At 38.5% G+C, this 26,631-nt stretch overlaps 1 protein-coding gene across 1 annotated transcript in view; it reads left to right on the plus strand.

The window, feature by feature from the left end:
- mtcl2 (microtubule crosslinking factor 2) overlaps positions 1 to 26,631 on the plus strand; it is a 216,685-nt gene that overhangs the window by 143,938 nt on the left and 46,116 nt on the right. Inside the window, exons 6-12 of the mRNA XM_061974808.2 lie at positions 4,368 to 4,535; positions 10,176 to 10,329; positions 12,654 to 13,206; positions 16,480 to 16,735; positions 18,115 to 18,330; positions 21,292 to 21,360; positions 21,462 to 21,530. Coding sequence (XP_061830792.1) covers positions 4,368 to 4,535; positions 10,176 to 10,329; positions 12,654 to 13,206; positions 16,480 to 16,735; positions 18,115 to 18,330; positions 21,292 to 21,360; positions 21,462 to 21,530 — 1,485 coding nt within the window. The remainder of the gene's footprint in view (positions 1 to 4,367; positions 4,536 to 10,175; positions 10,330 to 12,653; positions 13,207 to 16,479; positions 16,736 to 18,114; positions 18,331 to 21,291; positions 21,361 to 21,461; positions 21,531 to 26,631) is intronic.

The following is a 26,631-nucleotide window of genomic DNA, read 5'->3' on the forward strand; positions in this document are numbered from 1 at the left end:
TTCATCGTATTTATGCGGGCCCACTCTTTGTTGACATCGTTTGTACCGCGTAGATGGGAGAAAAAAAAACAGTCGGTCTGAGATGTGAAGTTAAAATGCATGATTCTTAAACATGAGTACTGTCATGTCTCCAGACAAGGGAACTCGGGTCCCCGGATTGGTTGTTCTTGTCCAAAGCACACCATAAATGGTTGTGAACGTGCTGCCCCTCATCTCGCTTTATGTGTTTGGAAACGCTTCACGAGCTGTAAAGCAAATACACCCGCAGAGATGCCAGGCAGGATGAATAAGATTTTCTCCCTCCACCAGGGAGATTAAACTCACGTTTTTGTTGCCCTTTATTGGTTTGTGAGTATAGGATTAGGCAACAACTACAAACCCCGTTTCCATATGAGTTGGGAAATTGTGTTAGATGTAAATATAAACGGAATACAATGATTTGCAAATAATTTTCAACCCATATTCGGTTGAATATGCTACAAAGACAACCTATTTGATGTTTAAACTGATAAACATTTTTTTTTTTTGCAAATAATCATTAACTTTAGAATTTGATGCCAGCAACACATGACAAAGAAGTTGGGAAAGGTGGCAATAAATACTGATAAAGTTGAGGAATGCTCATCAAACACTTATTTGGAACATCCCACAGGTGTGCAGGCTAATTGGGAACAGGTGGGTGCCATGATTGGGTATAAAAACAGCTTCCCAAAAAATGCCCAGTCTTTCACAAGAAAGGATGGGGCGAGGTACATACCTTTGTCCACAACTGCGTGTGCAAATAGTCAAACAGTTTAAGAACAACGTTTCTCAAAGTGCAATTGCAAGAAATTTAGGGATTTCAACATCTACGGTCCGTAATATCATCAAAAGGTTCAGAGAATCTGGAGAAATCACTCCACGTAAGCAGCATGGCCGGAAACCAACATTGAATGACCGTGACCTTCGATCCCTCAGATGGCACTGTATCAAAAACCGACATCAATATCTAAAGGATATCACCACATGGGCTCAGGAACACTTCAGAAAACCACTGTCACTAAATACAGTTTGTCGCTACATCTATAAGTGCAAGTTAAAGCTCTACTATGCAAAGCGAAAGCCATTTATCAACAACATCCAGAAACGCCGCCGGCTTCTCTGGGCCCGAGATCATCTAAGATGGACTCATGCAAAGTGGAAAAGTTTTCTGTGGTCTGACGAGTCCACATATCAAATTTGTTTTTGGAAATATTCGACATCGTGTCATCCGGACCAAAGGGGAAGCGAACCATCCAGACTGTTATCGACGCAAAGTTGAAAAGCCAGCATCTGTGATGGTATGGGGGTGAAGGCATTATTAATGCTGAAAGGTACATACAGGTTTTGGAACAACATATGCTGCCATCTAAGAGCCGTCTTTTTCATGGACGCCCCTGCTTATTTCAGCAAGATAATGCCAAGTCACATTCAGCACGTGTTACAACAGCGTGGCTTCGTAAAAATAGAGTGCGGGTACTTTCCTGGACCGCCTGCAGTCCAGACCTGTCTCCCATCGAAAATGTGTGGCGCATTATGAAGCGTAAAATACGACAGCGGAGACCCCGGACTGTTGAACGACTGAAGCTCTACATAAAACAAGAATGGGAAAGAATTCCACTTTCAAAGCTTCAACAATTAGCTTCCTCAGTTCAGTGTTGTTAAAAGAAAAGGTGATGTAACACAGTGGTGAACATGCCCTTTCCCAACTACTTTGGCACGTATTGCAGCCATGAAATTCTAAGTTAATTATTATTTGCAAAAAAAAAATAAAGTTTATGAATTTGAACATCAAATATCTTGTCTTTGTAGTGCATTCAATTGAATATGAGTTGAAAAGGATTTGCAAATCATTGTATTCCGTTTATATTTACATCTAACACAATTTCCCAACTCATATGGAAACGGGGTTTGTACATCAGCATTGTCTTTTTGAAGGGTTGAAGCAAATCGTATTTGAATCTAAAATAAAACATGTGGCTTTCAGAGTGACCTGCAGTTGGGTTCATTTGTCCAAACCAGGGGTTGTTAACCCAAAATGTTAGAGCCATACTGAACGAAAAATACAAAAAAAATCTGGAGCCACAAGAAATTAAAAGCCTTATATAAGTGTTATGATGATGTTAGTGTCTATATTAGCTATATTAGCCTACTATAAAAATGACTTTAAAAGTCTTATATAAGTGTTATAATGAAGGTAACACATGATGTAAGTGTCTATATTAGCCTACTATCAAAATGACTTTAAAAGTCTTATATAAGTGTTATAATGAAGGCAACACATGATGTAAGTGTCTATATTAGCCTACTATCAAAATGACTTTAAAAGTCTTATATAAGTGTTATAATGAAGGCAACACATGATGTAAGTGTCTATATTAGCCAACTATCAAAATTACTTTAAAAGTCCTATATAAGTGTTATAAAGAAGGCAACACATGATGTAAGTGTCTATATTAGCCTACTATCAAAATTACTTTAAAAGTCTTATATAAGTGTTATAATGAAGGCCACACATGATGTAAGTGTCTATATTAGCCTACTATCAAAATTACTTTAAAAGTCTTATATAAGTGTTATAAAGAAGGCAACACATGACGTAAGTGTCTATATTAGCCTACTATCAAAATGACTTTAAAAGTCTTATATAAGTGTTATAATGAAGGCAACACATGATGTAAGTGTCTATATTAGCCTACTATCAAAATGACTTTAAAAGTCCTATGTAAGTGTTATAAAGAAGGCAACACATGATGTAAGTGTCTATATTAGCCTACTATCAAAATGACTTTAAAAGTCTTATATAAGTGTTATAATGAAGGCAACACATGATGTAAGTGTCTATATCAGCTATATTAGCCTACTATCAAAATTACTTTAAAAGTCTTACATAAGTGTTATAATGAAGGCAACACATGATGTAAGTGTCTATATTAGCCTACTATCAAAATGACTTTAAAAGTCCTATATAAGTGTTGTAAAGAAGGCAACACATGATGTAAGTGTCTATATTAGCCTACTATCAAAATGACTTTAAAAGTCCTATATAAGTGTTGTAAAGAAGGCAACACATGATGTAAGTGTCTATATTAGCCTACTATCAAAATTAATTTAACTTATATAAGTGTTATAATGAAGGCAACGCATGATGTAAGTGTCTATATTAGCCTACTATCAAAATTTGTGGTATCATCCAAAATAATGTAAAGTATCAAACAACAGAAGAATAAGTGATTATTACATTTTAACAGAAGTGTAGACAGAACATGTTAAAAGAGAAAGTAAGCAGATTTTAACAGTAAATGAACAAGTAGATTAACAATTCATTTTCTACCACTTGTCCTTACTAATTTTGACAAAATAAGAGAATGGAAAATGACACAATACGTTACTGCATACGTCAGCAGACTAAATTAGGAGTCTTTGTTTGTTTACTTACTACTAAAAGACAAGTTGTCTGGTAGGTTCACTATTTTATTTAAGGACAAACTTGCAATGAGAAACATATGTTTAATGTACCCTAAGATATTTTTTTAAAACAAAAACAAAAATGCAATTGTGAAAGTCGCTTCTCAGCCGTTCCCCATGGTAGACACAGCCTCAAAGCCAAACATGCAGTTTTTAACCAGATTTTAATGTACATGGATTTTGTCACCAGTTTTTCTATCCAGCAGGACGCGACTTTTCAGCCACGTCCGTATCCTCTCTCTCCCCCCTGCTCCCGGCCGCTTACTGTTACAGATGATTAGATTAACACGGACCACCTGTGAAATTCTAATCACCTGCCAGCTGTGTCTCGCCGTCAGCACATGCCCCGCCCCGATCCGACGGTGCTCGTCCTCAGCACCATAGACAGAGGCGGTGACCTTTGCTCCTGCAGGCACAGCAATTTTTTGAGGTCTCCTTTATTTAGAAAAGTACCGAATAGTACTAAAATAATTTTGGTATTGACACTAATAAAAACCCATTATCGGGACATTTTCTGTATTGACTTAAAAAAAAAATTTGTTCATAGCTAACTGTAACTTTTGGCTGTTTAGTTGAATTGCTACAGAATTTGGTACACACTTTTAGGGGACCGACAAGCACATGTGTGTAAAATTTGAGCCAAATTGGTTAAAAAAACATTTGCCCATTTGTTTTATGACGATAACAATTTGAGTATACCTGTCTTCCATTCATGCTAGCATTTCTTTAAAGGCATTTTGAGCGCCACCGCCGCAAATATCTTTAAATAACAACCGTGTTTGATAAATAATCTGCAGTAACAAAAGACATTTATTTCTACAAGCTGTGACATTTAGATTAAGCGGTGCTGTTTTTTTTTTTTTCCTGCTCCATGATTGCAGGAAGACAGCTCAGACCTGAAATGTCAACTCCATTTTGCTAAAGAGGAGTCAGCCCTCATGTGCAAGAAGCTGACCAAGCTGGCGAAGGACAGCGAGGCCATGAAGGAGGAACTGGCCAAATTCAGGTCCTTGTATGGGGACGTGGACGCCTCCATCACCGTGGAGGAGGTATTGGATTTTTTTGCTCAAATGTGATATTATATCTGGAATTGTGCATGTTTTTTCCACCATAATCCCATCATTTTAACATGATGAAGTAAAATAATGGTTCATATCTGTGTTATTATGTACAATACTGACCTACTGACAAGACACTCAATAATGAGGCCAAAAATGTGAAATTTACCCGTCCAAATGTGTACAAGATGAATAAAAAATATGCAGTCACAATCAAAAGTTTACATACACTTGTAAAGAACATATGTCATGGCTGTCTTGAGTTTCCAATCATTTCTACAACTCTTATTTTTTTGTGATGGAGTGATTGGAGCACATACTTGTTGGTCACAAAAAACATTCATGAAGTTTGGTTCTTTCATGAATTTATTATGGGTCTACTGAAAATGTGAACAAATCTGCACTGCAAAAAGTCAGTGTTCAAAAACAAGAAACCTTTTTACAAAAATTAGAGGTACTTTATTTGAACTAAGCAGAATTATCTGCCAATAGAACAAGAAAATTTGGCTTGTCAAGACTTTCCAAAACAAGTAAAATTAAAGCTGTAAGCAGCGATGGACGGGACCGACTTTGACGGCACATAAAATCCAAACCGGAGCAGTAATTAAAACTCTTTCGTCAACTTTTAATCAGAAGGGTTCAATCTCTGTCCTGTGTTAGTTTGAAGCCGACACGACAAACGCGCTCAGAGGAGATCATTTTAGAAAAAAGGTGACCGGTTTTTACAAAACTTTTGTTTTGAAGGGGGAATTGCAAACTTCCTGTTGATTTTTGCTGGGGGTTGTCAATATATGAAATGTAGGTCTAAGTGAGACCTACATAGAGGTTTTTGTTTCATGTCTCTACGACATTCCTACTGGAAGTTACATGCAGTTTTGTCTGTGTTTTCTTCCTAGGGGGCACTAGTTGAGTTTTGGGGTTGAGTTTTTTTATTAGATCGCAATTTTTGCCAGTCCTGATGTGTGTGTCCAGTTTGGTGAGTTTTGAAGCATGTTAAGGGGGTCAAATTATAGCTCAAAGAGGCAAAAGTGACTGTTTTTACAAAACTTTTGTTTTGAAGGGGGAATTGCAAACTTCCTGTTGATTTTTGCTGGGGGTTGTCAGTATATGAAATGTAGGTCTAAGTGAGACCTACCTTTCATGTCTCTATGACATTCTTACTGGAAGTTACATGCAGTTTTGTCTGTGTTTTCTTCCTAGGAGCAGTTTTGTCTGTGTTTTCTTCCTAGGGGGCGCTAGTTGAGTTTTGGGGTTGAGTTTTTTTATTAGATCGCAATTTTTGCCAGTCCTGATGTGTGTGTCTAGTTTGGTGAGTTTTGAAGCATGTTAAGGAGGTCAAATTATATCTCAAAAAGGCAAAAGTGACTGTTTTTACAAAACTTTTGTTTTGAAGGGGGAATTGCAAACTTCCTGTTGATTTTTGCTGGGGGTTGTCAATATATGAAATGTAGGTCTAAGTGAGACCTACCTTTCATGTCTCTACAACATTCCTACTGGAAGTTACATGCAGTTTTGTCTGTGTTTTCTTCCTAGGAGCAGTTTTGTCTGTGTTTTCTTCCTAGGGGGCGCTAGTTGAGTTTTGGGGTTGTTTTTTTTTTTTATTAGATCGCAATTTTTGCCAGTCCTGATGTGTGTGTCCAGTTTGGTGAGTTTTGAAGCATGTTAAGGGGGTCAAATTATATCTCAAAAAGGCAAAAGTGACTGTTTTTACAAAACTTTTGTTTTGAAGGGGGAATTGCAAACTTCCTGTTGATTTTTGCTGGGGGTTGTCAATATATGAAATGTAGGTCTAAGTGAGACCTACCTTTCATGTCTCTACAACATTCCTACTGGAAGTTACATGCAGTTTTGTCTTGTGTTTTCTTCCTAGGAGCAGTTTTGTCTGTGTTTTCTTCCTAGGGGGCGCTAGTTGAGTTTTGGGGTTGGGTTTTTTTATTAGATCGCAATTTTTGCCAGTCCTGATGTGTGTGTCCAGTTTGGTGAGTTTTGAAGCATGTTAAGGGGGTAACATTTTAGCTCAAAGAGGCAAAAGTGACTGTTTTTACAAAACTTTTGTTTGAAGGGGGAATTGCAAACTTCCTGTTGATTTTTGCTGGGGGTTGTCAATATATGAAATGTAGGTCTAAGTGAGACCTACATAGAGGTTTTTGTTTCATGTCTCTACGCCATTCCTACTGGAAGTTGCAGGCAGTTTTGTCTGTGTTTTCTTCCTAGGAGCAGTTTTGTCTGTGTTTTCTTCCTAGGGGGCGCTAGAGCGTAATTTTGAGTTTTGGGGTTGAGTTTTTTTTATTAGATCGCAATTTTTGCCAGTCCTGATGTGTGTGTCCAGTTTGGTGAGTTTTGAAGCATGTTAAAGAGGTCAAATTATATCTCAAAAAGGCAAAAGTGACTGTTTTTACAAAACTTTTGTTTTGAAGGGGGAATTGCAAACTTCCTGTTGATTTTTGCTGGGGGTTGTCAATATATGAAATGTAGGTCTAAGTGAGACCTACCTTTCATGTCTCTATGACATTCTTACTGGAAGTTACATGCAGTTTTGTCTGTGTTTTCTTCCTAGGAGCAGTTTTGTCTGTGTTTTCTTCCTAGGGGGCGCAAGTTGAGTTTTGGGGTTGGTTTTTTTTATTAGATCGCAATTTTTGCCAGTCCTGATGTGTGTGTCCAGTTTGGTGAGTTTTGAAGCATGTTAAGGGGGTAACATTTTAGCTCAAAGAGGCAAAAGTGACTGTTTTTACAAAACTTTTGTTTGAAGGGGGAATTGCAAACTTCCTGTTGATTTTTGCTGGGGGTTGTCAATATATGAAATGTAGGTCTAAGTGAGACCTACATAGAGGTTTTTGTTTCATGTCTCTACGCCATTCCTACTGGAAGTTGCAGGCAGTTTTGTCTGTGTTTTCTTCCTAGGAGCAGTTTTGTCTGTGTTTTCTTCCTAGGGGGCGCTAGAGCGTAATTTTGAGTTTTGGGGTTGGGTTTTTTATTAGATCACAATTTTTGCCAGTCCTGATGTGTGTGTCCAGTTTGGTGAGTTTTGAAGCATGTTAAGGGGGTCAAAATATAGCTCAAAGAGGCAAAAGTGACAGTTTTTTACAAAACTTTTGTTTTGAAGGGGGAATTGCAAACTTCCTGTTGATTTTTGCTGAAGGATGTCCGTGTATGAAATGTAGGTCTAAGTCAGACCTACATAGAGGTTTTTGTTTCATGTCTCTCCAACATTCCTAGTGGGAGTTACAGGCAGTTTTGTCTGTGTTTTATTCCGAGGGGGTGCTAGAGTGCAATTTTGAGTTTTGGGGCTAGGTTTTTTGATTAGATCGCAATTTTCGCCAGTCCTGATGTGTGTGTCAAATATGGTGAGTTTTGAAGCATGTTAAGGGGGTCAAATTACAGCTCAAAGAGGCGGCGGTATAATAATAAAACCTTACAATTACAATAGGGTCCTCTGTCCCAAATGGACATTGCGGTCCCTAATTAGCTAACCTCAATGAACCCAAAAATACCTTAAAATAAGTATATTCTCACTAATAACAACTGTACTACTATATGAGTACGTATTTTCTATTGTTTCATTGAAAATAAAACAGCAAAGTCCATTTGGCTGTCATCTGTTTTAATTATGAGACACAATTGTGTCAAAGTCATGATTTTTTTTTTTCATGCTTGAAATAAGAAATAGCAGTTTTATACTTGTGAGTGTTGATGACACAGCTTTGCAACAGTTGATATTCTAGTTTCAAGCATGTTTTACTCAATATAGGTCATAACATCTCAGCTACAAGCTGTAATATCTTACTGAGATCATTTAGGACCAAAACACTTAAAACAAGTAAAATACTCTAACATAAAATCTGCTTAGTGAGAAGAATTATCTTATCAGACAGAAAATAAGCAAATATCACCCTTATTTGAGATATTTAACCTCACTTAGATTTCAGTTTTTGCAGTGTGCTGGGTCAAAAGTATACATACAGCAATGTTAATATTTGGTTACATGTCCCTTGGCAAGTTTCACTGCAATAATGCGATAAGAACTTTCCTCCAGAAGGTCTTATCTGTGTCCATGTGATGTCAGATGAAACAAAAATTGAGCTGTTTGGCCACAATACCCAGCAATATGTTTGGAGGAGAAAAGGTGAGGCCTTTAATCCCAGGAACACCAAGCCTATCGTCAAGCATGGTGGTGGTAGTATTATGCTCGGGGCCTGTTTTGCTGCCAATGGAACTGGTGCTTTACAGAGAGTAAATGGGACAATGAAAAAGGAGGATTCAAGACAACCTAAAATCATCACCCCGGAGGTTGGGTCTCGGGCGCGGTTGGGTGTTCCAACAGGACAATGACCCCAAACACACGTCAAAAGTGGTAAAGGAATGGCTAAATCAGGCTAGAATTAAGGTTTTAGAATGGCCTGACTTTAAAAAATAGGTAAAGGAATGGCTAAATCAGGCTAGAATTAAGGTTTTAGAATGGCCTTCCCAAAGTCCTGACTTAAATGTGTGGACAATGCTGAAGAAACAAGTCCATGTCAGAAAACCAACACATTTAGCTGAACTGCACCAGTTTTGTCAAGAGGAGGGGTCAAAAATTCAAGCAGAAGCTTGTGGATGGCTACTAAAAGCGCCTTATTGCAGTGAAACTTTCCAAGGGACATGTAAGCAAATATTAACATTGCTGTATGTATACTTTTGACCCAGCACATTTGCTCACATTTTCAGTAGACCCATAATAAATTCATAAAAGAAGCAAACTTCATGAATATTTTTTGTGACCAACAAGTATGTGCTCCAATCACTCTATAAAAAAAAAAAAAGAGTTATAGAAATGATTGGAAACTCAAAAGAGCCATGACATTATGTTCTTTACAAGTGTTTGTAAACTTTTGATGGTGACTGTATATGTCAAATATGTATGAGCATCTAATACTACAATTCAAATATTTGCTGTACACAACATGCACAAGTGACTCGTTGAAAGGTATTGAATAGAGATGTTGATGCCGATAAATGCTTAAAAATGTAATATCGGAAATGATCGGTATCGTTTTTTTAATTATCGTTATCGTTTTTTTTTAATTATTTTTTTTGTTTTTATTAAATCAACATAAAAAAACACAAGATACACTTACAATTAGTGCACCAACCCAAAAACCTCCCCCCCCCATTTACACTCATTCACACAAAAGGGTTGTTTCTTTCTGTTATTAATATTCTGGTCCCTACATTATATATCAATATATATCAATACAGTCTGCAAGGGATACAGTCCGTAAGCACACATGATTGATCCACTAATAGTACTAACCTTTAACAGTTAATTTTACTCATTTTCATTCATTACTAGATTCTATGTAACTGTTTTTATATTGTTTTACTTTCTTTTTTATTCAAATAGATGTTTTTAATTTATTTATCTTATTTAATTTTTTTTTTTTTTTTTTTTTTAAAAGACCTTATCTTCACCATACCTGGTTGTCCAAATTAGGCATAATAATGTGTTAATTCCACAACTGCATGTATCGGTATTGGTTGAAATTTCAGTATCAGTAATTAAGAGTTGGACAATATCGGAATATCGTATATCGGCAAAAAAGCCATTATCAGACATCCCTAGTAATGAGACTTCTTTTATTGAACTCCTGTCAGGTCGCTGACTCCCCCCACACTCGCGAGGCAGAGGTCAGAGTTCACCTGAAGCTGGTGGAAGAAGAAGCCAACCTGCTGAGTCGACGCATCGTGGAGCTGGAGGTGGAGAACAGGGGCCTCCGAGCTGAGATGGACGACATGAAAGGGCCACAAGGTACAAGGTTCATATAAAGTACAGGAACTGCAGACTGGTTCAACTTAACAGAGAACTACTTAAGATCTTTTTATATTCACAACAATGATGGCCCACATTGTGGTGCGCCACACCAGATGGGTTGTAACTGTTAATGCTTTTTAAAATTGTTTCATGAGGACCTGCAGTAGTGTTTTGGAATTGTGTTGTCTTTTACATTAAGCCTTACTGTAGTTGTATTACTACTGAGCTATGATTGTCCATAAGTGTGTGTTTTTACTCTATTTTTGGCCATAACTTTGTTTGTGTAGCTCCAAATTGAATAATTGTTTTCCTAAGAGGGTTTTTTTTTGTGTACCATTTTATTATTTTTATTTCAAATTCTTTCAGATATCAATAATAATAATAATTTTAGCCCACTTTAGTAGGCCAGGCCAGGATTATTATTATTATTTTTTTTAAATGTGCATGACTTATCATCCATACAATTAATTATAAATTGCTTGGGTGCTGGGCTAAAGATCAGGCCTTAATAAACATAAGATTAGTGATAAAACAAATTTTGATGCATTGCTTTATTGTTTAGGTTAGAATAACTCGTTTTTTGCTATTTTTTTATAGTAAAAAAACTGACGCAATTAGATGGAATGGGCATTCAATTCAAAGATTAGTAACTTTGATAATACATTTTTTTAAATTAAATTTAAAAAATATTAGGTGGCGACTTGTCCAGGGTGTACACCGCCTTCCGCCCGAATGCAGCTGAGATAAGCTCCAGCACCCCCCGCGACTCCGAAACGGACAAGCGGTAGAAAATGGATGGATGGATGGATGTTTTTCAACCATTTAAGTAGCTATTTCAGCTAATTATGTCAAGATTAAATTATATATATATATATGTGTATATTAGGGATGTCCGATAATGGCTTTTTTGGCGATATTGTCCAACTCTTAATTACCGATACCGATATCAACCGATACCGATACATACAGTCGTTATTATGCCTAATTTGGACAGCCAGGTATGGTGAAGATAAGGTCCTTTTTAAAAAAAAAAATAAAATAAAATAAGATGAATAAATCAAAAACATTTTCTTGAATAAAAAAGAAAGTAAAACAATATAAAAACAGTTACCTAGAAACTAGTAATTAATGAAAATGAGTAAAATTAACTGTTAAAGGTTAGTACTATTAGTGGACCAGCAGCACGCACAATCATGTGTGCTTACGGACTGTATCCCTTGCAGACTGTATTGATATATATTGATATATAATGTAGGAACCACAATATTAATAACAGAAAGAAACAACCCTTTTGTGTGAATGAGTGTAAATGGGGGAGGGAGGTTTTTTGGGTTGGTGCACTAATTGTAAGTGTATCTTGTGTTTTTTATGTTGATTTAATAAAAAAAAATAAAATGAAAAAAACGATACCGACAATAAAAAAAAACGATACCGATAATTTCCGATATTACATTTTAAAGCATTTATCGGCCGATAATATCGGCAGGCCGATATTATCAGACATCTCTAATATATATATATATATATATATATATATATATATATATATATATATATATATATATATATATATGTATATATATTTGTACTGTATGTATATGTATACATATGTGTATATATATAAATATATATGTGTATATATATATATATATATACATACATACATACATACATACACACACATATATATATATATATATATATATATATATATATAAATATATATATATATATAATGTATATATATAAACTCTTTGAATGCTCATTAATCTAATTATGGTCTTTTTTAAATTTTGAAAAATGTGCATAAAATTAGTTACCCTAACCTGAATATTAATAAGTGCATCAAAATGAGTTGTTTACTAATCTTATGTGTATTTAGGCCTGATCTTATCCCCAAGTACCCCATGAGTTATGAATGATCACTAATTTTATGAAGAAAAAAAAAAAAGGTTAAAAATAGAAACAAAAAACTTTACTTTTTTGGTATTTTTATTTAGGACTAAAGTTGAGAGATTTTAGCAAAAAAAAAATATATTCCACTTCTTTTTTTTTGTACCCGAGAGGGACAAGCAGTAGAAAATTGATGGATGGAATTTACTGTACTTAAATCCCTGAGGATTTTTTTGTCCTGGCGCTACTTGTGAAATGATGTATACCCCAGAGGGTTAAGACGTTGAGTGAAGCCTACTTCTTTACCAAACTTCCCTCTGGGAAGTGTCCGGTGCTCATAAACAGACTCTATGCGCACATATTATTATTAAAACATTATAAAAGGCTTAGGTTTGAATAATTGGTGCCATCTTGGCCATTTTCTTCAGATGGGCCTCAAGAACTTAACAATGCCAGCGGTGGTCTGGCGTCAGCAGCAGTCGTCGGCGGAGGAGGCGCGTCGTCGTCTGAAAACGTCATGGAACTCCAAAGGCACCTCCAGTTTGTGGAGGAGGAGGCGGAGCTTCTGAGGAGGTCCCTGATCGAGATGGAGGAACAGAACAAGCTCCTGATGAACGAAATCAACCGCTATAAATCGGAACTGCCCCCACCGACGTCGTCCTTGTCTTCTGTGGCCGCGTCGCTGTCGGAGAGGCTGCTTCACGACGGAGCTCTTCGCTCCTCCGTGCCGGGGGAGGCCGCCGTCCTCATCAGCCCGGATGTCCCCCCCCAGGAGGAGGAGCTCAGAGGAGCCCGGCTCCAGATCGGAGAACTGAGCGGGAAGGTGAAAAAGCTGCAGTACGAGAACAGAGTGCTGTTGTCCAACTTGCAGCGGTGTGACCTGGCGTCCTACCAAGCGCCGTCCTCATCCTCCTCATCTTTAAGAGTGTCTCTGGAGACGGATGAAGAGGCTGGAGACTCAGCAGACTGTCTTCCCATCAGGTATAGTTTTTACATGGAGTTTATTTATATACTGTACATACTTACATATGCTCATACATACACATGTGCAGTAATTATTGTCATGTCTGTCTGATCATGTTTTGTTTTAGTCATGTTCGGTTTTGTTTTTGGACTTTTTGTGCACTTTTGTTTTGTCACCATAGCAACCATTAGTTTTCACCTGTCACGTCACGCACCTGTTTCACGTTTTGAGTCACGCACCTGCTTTCACTAATCATGTCTATAGTATTTAAGTTCATTGTTTTCAGTTTGTCGTTCTGACGACATCCCGCATTTATGCTTCTGCACACTCTCCACACACCCTTATGACCCTTGCTGCTCTTTTTTCATGCCGGTTTCTCGTCCAAGTAAGTTTTCTTTATTCATGCCATAGTTTGCAAGTTTTGTTTAATTGTTCATAGTTTAGTGGAGGAGTTCAAGTACCTCGGAGTCTTGTTCACGAGTGAGGGAAGAGTGGATCGTGAGATCGACAGGCGGATCGGTGCGGCGTCTTCAGTAATGCGGACGCTGTATCGATCCGTTGTGGTGAAGAAGGAGCTGAGCCGGAAGGCAAAGCTCTCAATTTACCGGTCGATCTACGTTCCCATCCTCACCTATGGTCATGAGCTTTGGGTTATGACCGAAAGGACAAGATCACGGGTACAAGCGGCCGAAATGAGTTTCCTCCGCCGGGTGGCGGGGCTCTCCCTTAGAGATAGGGTGAGAAGCTCTGCCATCCGGGGGGAGCTCAAAGTAAAGCCGCTGCTCCTCCACATCGAGAGGAGCCAGATGAGGTGGTTCGGGCATCTGGTCAGGATGCCACCCGAACGCCTCCCTAGGGAGGTGTTTAGGGCACGTCCGACCGGTAGGAGGCCGCGGGGAAGACCCAGGACACGTTGGGAAGACTATGTCTCCCGGCTGGCCTGGGAACGCCTCGGGGTCCCACAGGAAGAGCTGGACGAAGTGGCTGGGAAGAGGGAAGTCTGGGCTTCCCTGCTTAGGCTGCTGCTCCCGCGACCCGACCTCGGATAAGCGGAAGAAGATGGATGGATTGATGGAGTTTCTGCCTTTGTGCAAGTTTTGTGTTTATAGTCAAGTTTTGTACTTCCGCCCTTGTGCGCGCCTTTTGTTTGCATCCTTTTTTTTGTAGATATAGTGTTTAAATAAATCATGTACTCCCCTTCACGCCACGTATGGTCCAAATCTTTTGCACCTCGGGAGAACAAACCACGCCATAGTTCTAGTCGTGACAGATGTCGCCAGCAAGACAAACTGAAAACAATGAACTTAAATACTACAGACATGATTAACGAAAACAGGTGCGTGACTCAAAACGTGAAACAGGTGCGTGACGTGACAGGTGAAAACTAATGGGTTGCTATGGTGATAAACAAGTGTGCACAATGAGTCCAAACGTGGAACAGGTGAAACTAATGGGTAACCATGGAAACAAGACAAGGGAGTGAAAAGCCAGAAACTAAAGAGCCCAATAACTAAACTAAACAAAACATGACTAAAACAAAACATTGTCACACAGACATGACAATTATATTCATACATCATACATACATACCTGTACATACAAAACCCAAAACCAGTGAAGTTGTCACGTTGTGTAAATGGTAAATAAAAAGAGAATACAATGATGTGCAAATCCTTTTCAACTTATATTCAATTGAATAGACTGCAAAGACAAGATATTTAACATTTAAACTGGTAGACATTGTTATTTTTTTGCAAATATGAGTTCATTTGGAATTTGATGCCCGCAACATGTTTCAAAAAAGCTGGCACAAGTGGCAAAAAAGACTGAGAAAGTAGAGGAATGCTCGTCAAACACTTATTTGGAACATCCCACAGGTGAACAGGCTAATTGGGGAACAAGTGGGTGCCGTGATTGGGTATAAAAGCAGCTTCCATGAAATGCTCAGGCATTCACAAACAAGGATGGGGCGAGGGTCACCACTTTGTGAACAAATGCGTGAGCAAATTGTTTAAGAACAACATTTCTCAACCAGCTATTGCAAGGAATTTAGAGATTTCACCATCTACGCTCCGTAAGATCATCAAAAGGTTCAGAGGATCTGGGGAAATCACTGCACGTAAGCAGCAAGGCTGAAAACCAACATTGAATGCCCGTGACCTTGAATCCCTCAGGCGGTACCGCATCAAAAAGCGACGTCAGTGTGTAAAGGATATCACCACATGGGCTCAGGAATACTCCAGAAAACCACTGTCAGTAACTACAGTTTGTCGCTACATCTGTAAGTGCAAGTTAAAACTCTTACTATGCAAAGCGAAAGCCATTTATCAACAACACCCAGAAACACCACCGGCTCCGCTGGGCCCAAACTCATCTAAGATAGACTGATACAAAGTGGAAAAGTGTTATGTGGTGTGACGAGTCCACATTTCAAATTGTTTTGGAAACTGTGGACGTCGTGTCCTCTGGAACAAAGAGAAAATGAATCATCCGAATTGTTATAGGCGCAAAGTTGAAAAGCCAGCATCTGTGATGGTATGGGGGTGTATTAGTGTCCAAGGCATGGGTAACTTACACATCTGTGAAGGCGCCATTAATGCTGAAAGGTGCATACAGGTTTTGGAGCAACATGTGTTGCCATCCATGCAACGTTATCATGGACGCCCCTGCTTATTTCAGCAAGACAATGCCAGCATGGCATTGTAGTAAAAGAGTGCGGGTACTAAACTAGCCTGCCTGTAGTCCAGACCTGTCTCCCATTGAAAATGTGTGGCGCATTATGAAGCCTAAAATACCACAACGGAGACCCCCGGACTGTTGAACAACTTAAGCTGTACATCAAGCAAGAATGGGAAAGAATTCCACCTGAGAAGCTTCAAAAATGTGTCTCCTCAGTTCCCAAACGTTTACTGAGTGTTGTTAAAAGGAAAGGCCATGTAACACCGTGGTAAAAATGCCCCTGTGCCAACTTTTTTGCAATGTGTTGCTGCCATTAAATTCTAAGTTAATGATTATTTGCAAAAAAAATATTACGTTTCTCAGTTTGAACATTTTTTTTGCAGTCTATTCAATTGAATGTAAGTTGAAAAGGATTTGCATATCATAATATTAAAAATATTCTGTTTTTATTCACACAACGTGCCAACTTCACTGGTTTTGGGTTTTGTACAAACGTGGTGGGGGTGTGTTTAGGGGCGTGGTTACCATGATGTCATTGTGTACATTTAAGTGCAATGTTTAAAGTCAAACACAAAATAAGACACTTCTCGTAATGGTTCTACTCCTTTCAGTCCACCACATCGCAAAGAGCCACTGGGGGTGGAGAATGAGTCGCAGGAGAACTCCGAACACAAAACCAAAGCGTTCGGCCTCCAGGGGTTGAAGGACCACGATGCTTTGCTCACCATGAGGGACCAGGCTCGCTTGGTTTCCACGGCGATACAGCTCCTCACCGCCCCGGAGTCCAACTGCCTGCCGTCGTCGCCATCCATCTATCACAAGGCGGCGGAGTCATGTGACCTGGAGAAACCTCCGCCGCACTGCCAGGTCCGTATACTGTAGTTCTCTCGTTAAAGAGACTATATTATACCATTGTTAACTATTTTAAATAGTTGTTTATTGCAAGTGTGTATGTGGAAATATGCCTAAAAGTGCTTCTAGTAAGCCCTACTGGTGTGTCTCCAAGAAGCACTATTGTATACTTTATTATTATTTTTAACAAAACATTGTAACGCTCCACTTACACAACATAATACAAAACCTTAAAACCAGTGAATTTGGCACTTTGTGTAATTCATAAATAAAAACAGAATACAATGATTTGCAAATCCTTTTCAACTTGTATTCAATTGAATAGACTGCAAAGACAAGATATTTAATGTTCGAACTGAGAAACGTGGTTATTTTCCTCTTTGGTCCGGAGGACACGACGTCCACAGTTTCCAAAAACAATTTAAAATGTGGATCGTCAGACCGCAGAACACTTTTACATTTTGCGTCTGTCCATCTTAGATGAGCTCGGGCCCAGCGAAGCCGGCTGCGTTTCCGGGTGTTGTTGATAAATGGCTTTCGCTTTGCATAGTAGAGTTTTAACTTGCACTTACAGATGTAGCGACAAACTGTAATTACTGACAGTGGGTTTCTGAAGTGTTCCTGAGCCCATGTGGTGATATCCTTTACACACTGATGTCGCTTTTTGGTGCAGTACCGCATGAGGGATCCAAGGTCACGGGAATTCAATGTTACGTGCAGTGATTTCTCCAGATTACAGACCTTAGATGGTGACATTCCTTGCAATAGCTTGTTGAGAAATGTTTTTATTAAACTGTTGGACAATTTGCTCACGCATTTGTTGACAAAGTGGTGACCCTTTTTTGTGTAGAAATGTTTAGAATTAAGTTCATGAATCCAGATGGATCTCTATTACAATCCCCAAAGAGGGCACTTTAAGTTGATGATTACATCTATGTGTAGAAATCTTTATTTATAATTGAATCACTTGTTTATTTTTTTTTTAGATTATTTTTATATATTTTTTTCCAAATAGTTCAAGAAAGACCACTACAAATGATCAATAATTTGCACTGTTATATAATTTAATAAATCAGAAACTGATGACATAGTGCTGTATTTTACTTTTTTATCTCTTTTTTTCAACCAAAAATGCTTTGCTCTGATTAGGGGGTACTTGAATTAAAAACATTTTCACAGGGGGTACATCACTAAAAAAAGGTTGAGAACCACTGATATAGGTAATAGACAGATATCATCTATTGCTGTATGGCGAGTGATTATACAGCTGGATGGAGTGCGGAATGAAGGAGTTCTTGAATCGAACACCGTGGGACCGAAGCTGAAGGAGCCTGTTGGAGTATGAGATCATTTGCATCATAAATCGTGTCATTTTCTCAATGTGACCTCAACAGATCTCGGAGCTTTCTGACTTGGCGGACCGTCCCCTGGTTGGAGCTCTGACCAGCAGGCTCCAGGCTCTCCACAGCCAGCTGCAGGTCTTTGTGGAGCGTGTCGACAGCTTGGGTAAATCCTCACTCGCCGTGGGTGAGGGCACGCCTCCCCTGACCTCACCCGTCCAGCGCTCACCTTCCGCTAAAGACGACGCGCTGAAGGCTGCAGCCGAGAAGGTAAAAGACGCTCAGCGTACCTCCTCGTCATTCCTTTTCATTTTCTCGATACTGTTGATGCTTTGGTCTTTGTTTGTTTTTTTAATGCATTCTTCAGTTCTCGTGCACTTTGCTGGTCACACTATCTTCAAATCCCTTCTTACACAGGAATGGAATTACAATGCATACTCAAATCTGACTCAACATAAAAATTATGCATTCTTTTAGGATTTAACCATATCTTAAAAAACACAATTTTATAAAAAGTCAGATTTGAGCAGTCAGTGTAAGCCTCTTTCTGTGGCATGCTGTTCAATCACGACCTAACCCAGTTTGTTTTTTGCCTGCTGTAGGCCTCAAATGGAGATTGTTTCTCACATGACATTGACACATATTAACTGTATTGTATGCATCTAGGAATTTTTGAGAAATTGTTGTTCACAGATATTATTATAGATTACATGTACAGGATATACAGATGTACTATAAAACATAAAATACATGACAAAAAACACCCTTAAATAACATGCATATATGTAAAAAAAAAAAAATGATATTGTTCTTCAAACAATATATCAAAGTATAAAACATATCTAAAAATACCTAAATAATACCTCCACCATATGTTAACATGAATATTAATATATATGATTTTTTAAATATATATTTTTACAATTTAAAAAAAACACTGTGTTTTTTTTTACCTTGCTTGTGAATGGCATTAAAAATAATAATGATTAAAAAATATTCTAATAAATATTATTTTGGGTTTTTTTTCTTAATAAAAAAAACGACTTTGTTGTTATTTAAAGATGCTTAATTAGGTTGTTTTTAGTTTATTTAAGTGACGTTCTTTTCACCCTCAAACTTGCAAATAGTACCTTTAATCAATCAATCAATCAATGTTTATTTATATAGCCCTATATCACAAGTGTCTCAAAGGGCTGCACAAGCCACAACGACATCCTCGGTTCAGATCCCACATAAGGGCAAGGAAAAACTCACAACCCAGTGGGACGTCAATGACAATGACTATGAGAAACCATGGAGAGGACCGGAGGGGGTCCAAATAAGACCGTATTTGTGAGTGTTTCCAACGGTAAATACACCATAACCATAATTCCTAAAGCTGTTTTGAGAAGCTACTATGGACTGAGCAATTAAAGGGGAACATTATCACAATTTCAGAAGGGTTAAAACCATTAAAAATCAGTTCCCAGTGGCTTATTTTATTTTTCGAAGTTTTTTTCAAAATTTTACTCATCACGCAATATCCCTAAAAAAGCTTCAAAGTGCCTGATTTTAACCATCGTTATATACACCCGTCCATTTTCCTGTGACGACACACAGTGATGCCAACACAAACAAACATGGCGCATAGAACAGCAAGCTATAGCGACATTAGCTCGGATTCAGACTCGGATTTCAGCGGCTTAAGCGATTCAACAAATTACGCATGTATTGAAACGGATGGTTGTAGTGTGGAGGCAGGTAGCGAAAACGAAATTGAAGAAGAAACTGAAGCTATTGAGCCATATCGGTTTGAACCGTATGCAAGCGAAACCGACGAAAACGACACGACAGCCAGCGACACGGGAGAAAGCGAGGACGAATTCGGCGATCGCCTTCTAACCAACGATTGGTATGTGTTTGTTTGGCATTAAAGGAAACTAACAACTATGAACTAGGTTTACAGCATATGAAATACATTTGGCAACAACATGCACTTTGAGAGTGCAGACAGCCCAGTTTTCATCAATTAATATATTCTGTAGACATACCCTCATCCGCTCTCATTTCCTGAAAGCTGATCTGTCCAGTCCAGTTGGAAATGCATCTGCTTTGAGTGTCACACATTCTTGCCATCTCTGTCGTAGCATAGCTTTCGTCGGTAAAGTGTGCGGAACAAACGTCCAATTTCTTGCCACTTTCGCATCTTTGGGCCACTGGTGCAACTTGAATCCGTCCCTGTTCGTGTTGTTACACCCTCCGACAACACACCGACGAGGCATGATGTCTCCAAAGTACGGAAAACAGTCGAAAAAACGGAAAATAACAGAGCTAATTTGACTCGGTGTTTGAGAAAATGGCGGATTGCATCCCGATGTGACGTGACGTCATCGCTCCGAGAGCGAATAATAGAAAGGCGTTTAATTCGCCAAAATTCACCCATTTAGAGTTCGGAAATCGGTTAAAAAAATATATGGTCTTTTTTCTGCAACATCAAGGTATATATTGACGCTTACATAGGTCTGGTGATAATGTTCCCCTTTAAACATTCTTTATTAGCTGTAGAATTACTTTGGAGACCTACAAAAAGTTTACAGTTTGCATTAAATGTTCCTAAACAAAAACATTAAGGCGTATTTATGTTGCTGTTTCTTGAAGATAATATCATTACATTGTTTTTATTGGGCCATTCAGTGCAACATCGTGCAGTTAAGTACATAATTGAGGCTTATTGTCGACTCCATTAGAGGCCATTTCTGAGTCCAAACCCCTCCGCCTTTCTTTCTCTCTGCAACTATACGCACTTCTTCCTTCATCCTCTTCTTGCCTGCTTTGTAAACTCCCCTCTCTCTTTCTTTCTCTTGCACTTGTCACACCTCCTCATGTCCATACCTTCACACATCGCTTCTCCTCCTCCACCTTTGCACCGTCCTCCCCTCCTAACTGACCTTTCATCCTTCCCCTCCTCCTCTCTGCCTTCCTGTCTTTTCCTCCTTCACTCAGCCTTTCATCCTTCCCTCCATTTTGCTCTTCTTTCTCTTCTCCACTCTCTCCTTCTCCTCTCTGACCAAGCTCTTTTTCCTCTACATCCTCTTTTTCGTCTTGTGACACCCGCCATTAATTATTTTTCTCCACCCGTTTGTCAAATTGTTGTTTGTCGTTTTGCTTTTCCATATCCACCCGTTATAATTTTTGCTTCTTTTGTATGTTTGTCATTTCTATCTCCATTGACTCGCCCATGCATGAATGCAGCAGCAACCTGATTGTAGGGAGCAGCTGGAGGTCCAAGGTGAAATGGACCCGGGAGACCAGCAGACAGAAGTATGTGATGCACATGTGAGGCACACAATAACACTGAGTGACAGTTATTCTACTTGATATTTGACACACAGTCTCTTTTTGTTTCCTTTCCACACGCCAAGCTAAAAGATGATGAGGAGCTGGAGATGGAGAAGAAGACCCAGAGAGAAATCACGCTCAGACTCTCACAGGTCAGAATCACTTTGAACTGAAGGATAATATATTTGAATACTATATCAAAAACACAGGTTTGAACTCTTTATTGACATGTACAAAACCCAAAACCAGTGAAGTTGGCACATTGTGTAATTCGTAAATAAAAACAGAATACAATGATTTGCAAACCCTTTTCAACTTATATTCAATTGAATAGACTGCAAAGACTGCAAATAATAATTAACTTGGAATTTCATGGCTGCAACACGTGCCAAAGTAGTTGGGAAAGGGCATGTTCACCACTGTGTTACATGGCCTTTCCTTTTAACAACACTCGGTAAACGTTTGGGAACTGAGGAGACACATTTTTTAAGCTTTTCAGCTTAAGTTGTTCAACAGTCCGGGGGTCTCCGTTGTGGTATTTTAGGCTTCATAATGCGCCACACGTTTTCAATGGGAGACAGGTCTGGACTGCAGGCGGAACAGGAAAGTACCCGCACTCTATTACTATGAAGCCACGTTGATGTAACACGTGGCTTGGCATTGTCTTGCTGAAATAAGCAGGGGCGTCCATGGTAACGTTGCTTGGATGGCAACATATGTTGCTCCAAAACCTGTATGTACCTTTCAGCATTAATGGCGCCTTCACAGATGTGTAAGTTACCCATGTCTTGGGCACTAATACACCCCCATACCATCACAGATACTGGCTTTTCAACTTTGCGCCTATAACAATGCGAATGGTTCTTTTCCTCTTTGGTCCGGAGGACACGACGTCCACAGTTTCCAAAAACAATTTGAAATGTGGACTCGTCAGACCACATAACAATTTTACACTTTGCATCAGTCCATCTTAGATGAGCTCAGGCGGCGTTTCTGGGTGTTGTTGATAAATGGCTTTCGCTTTGCATAGTAGAAGTGGTTTTCTGAAGTGTTCCTGAGCCCATGTGGTGATATCCTTTACACACCGATATCGCTTTTTGATGCAGTACCGCCTAAGGGATCCAAGGTCACGGGCATTCAATGTTACATGCAGTGATTTCTCCAGATTCTCTGAACCTTTTGATGATATTACAGACCGTAGATGGTGAAATCCCTAAATTCCTTGCTGGTTGAGAAATGTTGTTCTTAAACTGTTGGACAATTTGCTCACGCATTTGTTCACAAAGTGGTGATTCTCGCCCCATCCTTGTTTGTGAATGACTGAGCGTTTCATGGAAGCTGCTTTTATACCCAATCATGGCACCCATGCGTTCCCAATTAGCCTGTGGGATGTTCCAAATAAGTATTTGATGAGCATTCCTCAACTTTCTCAGTCTTTTTTGCCACTTGTGCCAGCTTTTTTGAAAAATGTTGCAGGCATCAAATTCCAAATGAGCTAATATTTGCAAAAAATAAAGTTTTCCAGTTCGAACATTAAATATCTTGTCTTTGCAGTCTATTCAATTGAATATAGGTTGTATTCTGTTTTTATTTACCATTTACACAACGTGCCAACTTCACTGGTTTTGGGTTTTGTATAAAATAACAAAATGATGTGATCTTCTTAACCTTTTTATGGAGGTAGAACTATTTCATCCCCCTTTTCACAATTAAAATAATCATGAAAACCTCAAACTAAACTTGTTAAATGAAATCTTCCACCAAGTAATCCTAATTTGTATTAGCAATAAATTGTACACCTTTTTTGCAACATTTACACACCTCCTCTACTGCATATGCTAGGATCGTATCACAAAACATCACCAAATGTGCAACTTTATTCAGATTTTGTGTTTAAATTTAAAAAAAAATCCTATATATTCAAGAAATATAAGGACTGCATAAAATGCTAGTCAAAGATCTCCAGCATGACAAGAACCCTATCCTGTTTTTAAATATGTGCTGTAAAAAAACACCAGTCAAAGATTCTCTATACGACTGAAGCACGCTGTTGTTTTTAAGAACCTGCTACAAAAACAGGAGTCTAAGATTCTCTATATGCCAGGCATGCTGTGCTGTTTTAAGGACTTGCAACAGAAAGGCGTGTCAAAGATCCTCTATATGACAGGATGTTGGTTTTAAGGCCTCATTCTAAAACACTTGTCAAATATATGACAAGTACACTTTTGTTTTCTAAGGACTTACTGTATAAACAGTGAAATATCCTTCATATGAAATAAGCACCCTTTTGTTGTTAAGGCCCTACTGTAAAACAATAGTCAAAGAACCTCTATAAGACAGGAGTGATCTGCTATTTTTAAGGACTTATTGAAAAATCACTAGCTAAAGATCCTATACAGTATATGGCGGGCATGCTAGGGTATGGTGTTTCAAATGATCTGCTGCAAAAACTGGAGTCAAATATCCTTTATTTGACAAGCTGTCGTGTTTAAGGCCTGACTGTAAAATACCAGTCAAAGAGCTTTTATGACAAGGTGTCGCTTTCAAGAACCTACAGTAAAACACCAGTGAAAGATCCTTTTCATGACAAGGTGTCATTTTTTAAGAACCTACTGTAAAACACCAGTCAAAGAGCTTATATGACAAGGTGTCGCTTTCAAAAACCTACTGTAAAACACCAGTCAAAGAGCTTTTATGACAAGGTGTCGTTTTCAAGATCCTTTTCATGACCAGGTGTCGTTTTAAAGAACCTACTGTAAAACACCAGTCAAAGATCCTTTTTCATGACAAGGTGTCGTTTTTAAGAACCTACTGTAAAACACCAGTCAAAGAGCCTTTTCATGACAAGGTGTTGTTTTTTTAAGAACCTACTGTAAAACACCAGTCAAAGAGCTTTCATGACAAGGTGTCACTTTCGAGATCCTTTTCATGACCAGGTGTCATTTTAATGAACCTACTGTAAAACACCAGTCAAAGAGCTTATATGACAAGGTGTCGCTTTCAAAAACCTACTGTAAAACACCAGTCAAAGAGCTTTTATGACAAGGTGTCGTTTTCAAGATCCTTTTCATGACCAGGTGTCGTTTTAAAGAACCTACTGTAAAACACCAGTGAAAGAGCCTTTTCATGACTAGGTGTCGTTTTTAAGAACCTACTGTAAAACACCAGTCAAAGAGCTTTTATGACAAGGTGTCGTTTTCAAGATCCTTTTCATGACCAGGTGTCATTTTAATGAACCTACTGTAAAACACCAGTCAAAGATCCTTTTTCATGACAAGGTGTCGTTTTTAAGAACCTACTGTAAAACACCAGTCAAAGAGCCTTTTCATGACAAGGTGTTGTTTTTTTAAGAACCTACTGTAAAACACCAGTCAAAGAGCTTTCATGACAAGGTGTCACTTTCGAGATCCTTTTCATGACCATGTGTCATTTTAATGAACCTACTGTAAAACACCAGTCAAAGAGCTTATATGACAAGGTGTCGCTTTCAAAAACCTACTGTAAAACACCAGTCAAAGAGCTTTCATGACAAGGTGTTGTTTTAAAGAACCTACTGTAAAACACCAGTGAAAGAGCCTTTTCATGACAAGGTGTCGTTTTTAAGAACTACTGTAAGACACCAGTCAAAGAGCTTTCATGACAAGGTGTCGTTTTCAAGAACCTACTGTAAAACACTAGTCAAAGAGCTTTTATGACAAGGTGTCATTTTTCAGAACCTACTGTAAAACACCAGTGAAAGATCCTTTTCATGACAACGTGTCGCTTTTTAAGAACCTACTGTAAAACACCAGTCAAAGAGCTTTTATGACAAGGTGTCGTTTTCAAGATCCTTTTCATGACCAGGTGTCGTTTTAAAGAACCTACTGTAAAACACCAGTCAAAGATCCTTTTTTTATGACAAGGTGTCGTTTTTAAGAACCTACTGTAAAACACCAGTCAAAGAGCTTTTATGACAAGGTGTCGTTTTCAAGAACCTACTGTAAAACATTAGTCAAAGATCATTTTCATGACAAGGTGTCGTTTTTAAGAACCTACTGTAAAACACCAGCGAAAGATCCTTTTCATGACAAGGTGTCATTTTTAAGAACCTACTGTAAAACACCAGTCAAAGAGCTTTTATGACAAGGTGTCATTTTTAAGAACCTACTGTAAAACACCAGTGAAAGATCCTTTTCATGACAAGGTGTCGTTTTTTAAGAACCTACTGTAAAACACCAGTCAAAGAGCTTTTATGACCAGGTGTCGTTTTAAAGAACCTACTGTAAAACACCAGTCAAAGAGCCTTTTCATGACAAGGTGTCGTTTTTAAGAACCTACTGTAAGACACCAGTCAAAGAGCTTTCATGACAGGGTGTCGTTTTTAAGAACCTACTGTAAAACACCAGTCAAAGAGCTTTTATGACAAGGTGTTGCTTTCAAGAACCTACTGTAAAATACCAGTCAAAGAGCCTTTTCATGACAAGGTGTCGTTTTTAAGAACCTACTGTAAAACACCAGTCAAAGAGCTTTTATGACAAGGTGTCGTTTTCAAGAACCTACTGTAAAACATTAGTCAAAGATCTTTTTCATGACAAGGTGTTGTTTTTAAGAACCTACTGTAAAACACCAGTCAAAGAGCTTTTATGACAAGGTGTCGCTTTCAAGATCCTTTTCATGACCAGGTGTCGTTTTAATGAACCTACTGTAAAACACCAGTCAAAGATCCTTTTTCATGACAAGGTGTCGTTTTTAAGAACCTACTGTAAAACACCAGTCAAAGAGCTTTTATGACAAGGTGTCGTTTTCAAGAACCTACTGTAAAACACCAGTCAAAGAGCTTTTATGACAAGGTGTCATTTTCAAGATCCTTTTCATGACCAGGTGTCGTTTTAATGAACCTACTGTAAAACACCAGTCAAAGATCCTTTTTCATGACAAGGTGTCGTTTTTAAGAACCTACTGTAAAACACCAGTCAAAGAGCTTTTATGACAAGGTGTCGTTTTTAAGAACCTACTGTAAAACACCAGTCAAAGAGCTTTCATGACAAGGTGTCGTTTTCAAGAACCTACTGTAAAATACCAGTCAAAGATCCTTTTCATGACAAGGTGTTGTTTTCAAGAACCTACTGTAAAACACCAGTCTAAGATCCTTTTCATGACAAGGTGTCGTTTTCAAGAACCTACTGTAAAACACCAGTCAAAGAGCCTTTTCATGACAAGGTGTCGTTTTCAAGAAGCAACTGTAAAACACCAGTCAAAGAGCCTTTTTATGAC

The sequence above is a fragment of the Nerophis lumbriciformis genome, linkage group LG01, assembly GCF_033978685.3.
Source record: "Nerophis lumbriciformis linkage group LG01, RoL_Nlum_v2.1, whole genome shotgun sequence".
NCBI classification, from domain to species: Eukaryota; Metazoa; Chordata; class Actinopteri; order Syngnathiformes; family Syngnathidae; genus Nerophis; species Nerophis lumbriciformis.